Raw genomic sequence first — 6284 nt, forward strand, 5'->3', positions numbered from 1 at the left:
AGAAATGTCAAGATGTTCAATCATAAGTGAATGTCTCTCATATATTATTATGCCTGCTGATGATGGTGACGAAGATGTATCCACTAAAATGCATGTATTTAAATGTATATTAACAATCATCTCCATCATACCACATAACCGATGGTAACCGGAAGCTCTTTAAACAGGCGTGTGCTGTGTATAAAACTTGACATGGTTTATGCCCCAGGCATCAGTACAAGCTAGGGCCGTCACCAGAGGGGATTGTGAGTGAGGTGTAGTCTAGAGTCTCTCTCTCTCTCTCTCTGAAAAGGAATTTTACGTAAAGGTTGTGTATCTAGACTCCAGACGCACAGCCTTTGCACAAAAATCCTTTTATATCCTTTAAGGTCCAATTAAAAGGATGGATCATGGACAATCAAACATTTTTAAATAGGCTAACTAAAATGTAGGTTTTTCTAGTTTTCTTGAGTATCTTGTCAAAACTAGGCCCTTTTGCTGTTATTTTCTCTTTTGTTTGTACACTTAATAATATGTATAAGTGCTTTGTGTTCTTTTTTGTAATGTTGCTTGTTTTCTGTATGGGGACTACAGATGGAATTTAGCATTCTTGCTAAATCTGGTGTATTTACACACCATTTTATGTGTGGTGTTCATGAATATGCGCTGTTCCGTCTAAATAAACGTTTATTATTGAGGGCAGCTTTGTGTGTTTGTGTGTACCACATGGTGATGATTTGATTGGCTGAGCATGGAATGTGATGTATGATGATGTATGATGATGACAGTGCCCCTGCATTTCTGCTATTGGTAAAGACAAATGCTGTTTGTCCCCTTTATGCCCATATATGGAGATATCTGTATCTGTCAGTCCTTATCCCTTTTATGCCCATATATGGAGTATCCTGATGTCATCAGTGCCCATACAGTTGGAATGCGCATATATGGGAATTTTGGGCCAGAGGTTCTGGACAACTGTAATAACTGACTTCAAACTCGACGTGCGCATTGCCATCGGCCGCCGTTTGAAGTCGGACGGTCCCATGTACAGTATGCACATGAGCATATTATTATGCAGAGATCAATAACCGTTTCCAACTTCCGGCAAATCTTTTGCATGTGTAGCATTGGGCGGAAGCGGGGATTGAACCCGGGGCTCCCACTCGCCAGACCAACGCGCAACCCGTCGTGCCAATAGGGCTGAGCCCGATTGGCAGAGCTGTTGCGGGCTGGGTCTTGGCTGGGGGCTACACATGCAAAACATCTTTGAACAAAGGTATCTTCAAATACATTTCACTCTCGTCTCCATGAGGTTTAATAGCTACAGTACATATCGGGCTCCAATTCAAGATGGATACATTTGCAATGCAACATTGTACCCAGATCAGGGAGTAGATAAACAAGTTTTGAGGGTAAAGTTGGGGGCTGATCATACACACTCTGCATTACCGATTGAGAAGATGTTCTATAAGGAGCAGGCTGAAATATATGGACTGAAATGAAGAGGCTGGCACATTCTGGGCTGACATCATAGACACCATGGAACTATAGGTAACACATAAACTCCATATATGGTTAAGTGAGGTTGTGGTGACAAAGTGTTGTGGAACATATGGCTGGCTGCATGGTAACCCACATGCAGTACATGTTAAGGCAAAGATGATTTAGCTTTCAGTAATGCATGTTCTACATGTAATATAATTCAAACAGACCCAGGGCCGAGATGATAACAGAAACAGCACACTGTTTAAAATCAGCGGCTCCGTTGTTGTCTCAAACAACAGCACTCAACGATTTGAGACTCCTCTCACATGGTGGGACAAGTCGGCGACACTTCAAAGTCACTGGCCAACTGTCAGCCAAGGTTCCTCCTCGACCAAAACCCAGGGAGAGAGTCGAGATTCCAGGACTGGAGAAGATAACTTGGGGGGAAAAGATGCACTATGCCCTGGGACTCGCTAAGCCCGTTTACCCTAAATGGGAGAGAGACTATAAGGACCCACGTCATTACAATTCACCCCCGCTTCAAGAGATGCCACTTTATAAAGAACAAACATGCTACGTCTTCAACGAGAGGTCTAGCGTACTGGAAGGTGTGCGTCAGGCTTTGTGGTTGACCAAGGCCAGGCTCACCGCTGGTCTGCCCCCTCAACTCCTGTCGTTGGCCCAAGATCCAGCAAATCAGATCCCTGATCAGGATGAGCGTGTGCAGGATGTCATCAGACATGCTCGTTTCTGGGACACAACAGAGAGAAGGCCGAGGAAACACAAATATTGCTACACCCTGCTCAATAACCTGCTCCATCTGTGTGGTGTAGTACAATCCAGACACCCAGCCCTGGGCAAGAGGATGCTAGCAGAGAATTACACACTCTGTGCTACATGGGAAAGAGGTGAAGATTTGTTCCAGGTGAGGGGTAGGAATGCTGTGCTGCTGAACAGCATGGCTCCTCTCCCAGCACTTGCTGGGAAACAGGAAGTTCAGAGCACAACAGATCATGTTCTAGAAACGTTCTACCCCATCTCTCCAGCTATCGATTTACAGAAAATACATGCGTATAAGAGAGAGAATTACACAGGTTTCAAAGATGATTACCCTTACCCTCATGCCCATACTCTTTACTTCCTGGAGACGGGGGAGGTTATACCTAGGTTGCATCCACCACAGCTCAGAGCCAAGATGATCATGTTCGCCTATGGAAACGCTTTGGCACGTGCAGACAAATTGTATGGGCCTCAGCCTCAGAGCATACTGGACCATCCTATAACCGTGCAGGCTGTCGGGACCAACGGTAGACAATTCGAATTTGTCATCTTCCAGCTGAACACCACTGATCTCCGTGACGACCAGGGTGTTAAGAACCAGGTGTGGCTGGATGAGAACAATCTGCTCTATGACTATGCAAAGGTGCGACCACTCATCAGGAAGAAAAAGGTGAAGGTTCCAGCTGGCCTATCAGGATACCATCCTGAAACATTCAGCAAATTCTTAGCTCTCTACCTCCATGGAGCTGTTGAAGACTGCATCATACATGACTGATTGTGTATGTATGTACTGCATCATGGGTGTGTAGCAGCCGGTCATACTGTAGGAGTGTAGGATACTGTATGAGCAATCTGTGATCATATTTATTTAGCGATGACAGTGACTGCTTTCAACCTCCCAGGTCTTTTTCTTTTAGTTCAGAATGTATCCATAACTTTCTTCATTGCTTACTAAACGTACACAGTGATCCGAAAAGAGCCAGGTGTGACTGGCCAGTGACATGGCTATTGTGCCCTGGTGGTGTTCTATTGTAGAAAAGAGGGGTCTCAGGAAGCTCTGGGGTGTAAGCTTGGTCAACATGATTGATTGATTGATTGATTGATTGATTGAATGAATACTTTATTAACAGTTTACTATTCAAAAATAGTGCTGTGCTGTTAGCTTGTATATCTGCTATAGTGCTATTTCTTCATTCAGGATGTCAGGGCATACATTTAATAATGACTGTCACGGGGCAGCCCGTGCCCTATAGACTAAAGAGGAACAAACCAGCATACACTACTACACAGCTGCTTCTATTTAACAGCAAGCCGGCTTGGAGGACTGTGTGACTGGACATTAGTGTTGCATGTTGTTCTTATTTTATTATTTGTACAAACATGAATTATAAACGGACACAAAGATGGTGCATGGGTTTTAACAGCATTTCTGTTGATTGGGAATTGTGTTGTTAATGATTGTGTGGCACCTGGCTCTCCTGCAGTTGTACTGGTGATCCTCTTGATTGAGTGGGGGAAGGTACCAAGTGCTATAGAGCAGGAGGGGTGTCTGTCTTATGTTTCTTATGTTTTCAAAGAGCTCTTGTGTTATATGTTCTCTTATGTTAATGATGCAGTGCCTGAAATGTATTTGGAATAGGTTTAGTAAAACCGTATATAATAAATTGTGTAAACCAACTCATGGGCCATGGTTTGCCTTAGTTGAGTTAAGTGGTTACCAATTAATTCTGTGTTCTTGGTATGGTCTCACCCAGTATAAAAGGGAGGCTGCAGGATGCCGAGGTTCAGTGGTGGCTTGGGCAACAAGCAGGTAACACCCAGGGAGAGCTGCTAGGGGTCCCCTTTTTGGAAGGGTTTATAGCCTAATACAGTTTCTCACGTTCTGGGTTTTTGTTTCCTAATTTGCTTCCAAGCTAAGTTTCATCTGTCTTTTTGTGAGTTGAGTAGTCTTCAGTGGTTTTTTGTTTGTTAGGCCTTCCACTGTAAATACTGCTGCAGCGGGGAAAAATAAAACTCTAAATGGTATTGCTGGATTCTGTCACTTTTTGGAGCCTTGGCCACTCGGCCAACTTTACAATGACGTACATACATTTTCTGCGAGGAGATAAGACAATAGCAATAATATATCGACATACTGTACATCTATATTATAGCATCACTGTAATTACAGGACAAGTAGTATATAGTCCATTGTTTTAAATAATAGGCACCTTCTGATTTCCAAAGGTTCTCTCAACTGTCTCTCTAAGCCACTAAGCCAGGTATCACTTGGATGAGGAGTTATAGGGAGAATGGGAGATGATGTCTTATGTCTTACCTCTATCCCTTCAAAGTGACTGAACAGCATTGCTTGTGTATTCTGGGCTGATGTCTGATCTGAACATTTGATGCTACCATAACTTACGCTGACTGCCAGGAAAACAGCCACTTGCCCCTGAAAAATCATCAGTAAATATGTAGGATAAGGATAAGGAAAACTTTATTGTCCATTAAATTGACATAAAATGGAAATTTGTCTTTGGCACACCGGCAGTCAGTTACAACAATAAAACATTACATAAAATACACAGATGCATTAAAATACTATATAAAATGCATTCACATAAACACAGCAACAGTGATCATGAACAGTGGGTGTTAGGTGAACTATTTAAACATTTTCTTATTTAAAATGTTCACAGCAGTTGGCACAAACAAAGTTTTGTAACCCTTCTTTTTAGCTAGTTTTGCCTCCAAGTTAACAAGTTAAATTCAGAGCGAAGAGGGGTAGAATCATTGTAAATCTGGATTGCTTTTTTGGTTATGGTGCGGTTGTATATGTCCTGAAGTTGCAATTGTTTGTCTCCAATGATCTTACTTGCCTGGTTGACTATATGGGTGAGTTTGTTTTTATCTCTAACTGAGAGATTCCCAAACCAGAACACGATGTTAAACGTGAGAACACTCTCAGTGAGTGATCTATAGACCATGGTCAGGGTGTGTTTACTAGCATTAAAACGTCTCAGTTTCCTGAGAAGATAAAGCCGCTGCCTTGCCTTTTTGTAGATGTTATCTGCATTGGTCCTCCCCACTCATAGTAACAGGCCTAAAGATGGACCCTGAGCCCTCTGCTCTTGACCCCCGGGGGTCCCAAACACAGCTCCTTGGTCTTAGTGGAGGTCAAGGTCAAGGAAGCTGCTGTCAAACCAGGTGGCAATACGATCATGTCAATGCCCGTCAATGGGGCCCCCAGTACCAACTCTAGGGTTAGCTTTTGCATCATTATTGTCTCCACCAGGCCGAAGGCATGGGGAGAGAGTATGTCCGTGTGTGAGTCCACGTGTGTGTGCGTCCGTCCGTCTGTCTTCCGTCCGTTACCAGCTAATCTCCGGCACCGGTCGGAAATGCCTCAAATCATCCAATTGCCATCCAAGGCGTAAGAAATGGCACCCATTTCACTTATTTTTTATTTCGGATCTTGGTGAATTTTCCCTTAGTTCAGATACTGCAGTCTATTTTGTAGACATTACCTCATATATCATGTCATATACTGTATGAGGTAATGTATCATTAACAGGTAATTTATGATCATTACAGTGTCCCAGAATTTCATGCATTTTTGGCTGTTTGCGTTTCAAAACGTCATCATGGTTTTTTTCACAATATGTTTATTGTTACATTTCTTTACTTACAAAGACAACAACACACTCATATACATACATACCGCTCCCTTCCCCCAACAGATACTCATATACAAGAAAATATAGGCTACCTACCAAAAATAACAAAAACACTGCACAGATTAGACTATACACATGTTTGACATTGCATATTAAATTCACATTGTCTTTCCTGCCCCATCTTTATGTCCACGGGCATAGTCTTTTGCCCCCAGTCTGGATTTTACACACAGTGTGTTTTCACAGTTTATTTTATTTTATTAACATTTTCAATCAGCCGGTCGGGTGCTTGCGTTTCAAAATGACAAGGAATATTCCTCCTGTCAGAATGGAGATATCTGTTGAAGAATGCATCAAGCGTTTTCAGAGCACAGGGAGTCA

General features: G+C 42.7%; 1 protein-coding gene across 1 annotated transcript; it reads left to right on the plus strand.

The window, feature by feature from the left end:
- Window positions 1-1781: 1781 nt before the first annotated feature.
- LOC306943719 (large ribosomal subunit protein mL37-like) lies at window positions 1782-3019 on the plus strand (the record flags this gene model as incomplete). Its single annotated transcript, XM_079530247.1, has 1 exon — window positions 1782-3019. The coding sequence occupies exon 1, from the start codon at window positions 1916-1918 to the stop codon at window positions 3017-3019; it is 1104 nt and encodes a 367-aa protein (XP_079386373.1). The 5' UTR covers window positions 1782-1915.
- Window positions 3020-6284: the final 3265 nt, after the last annotated feature.

Source organism: Electrona antarctica, assembly GCF_951216825.1.
Source record: "Electrona antarctica genome assembly, chromosome: 19".
NCBI lineage: Eukaryota > Metazoa > Chordata > Actinopteri > Myctophiformes > Myctophidae > Electrona > Electrona antarctica.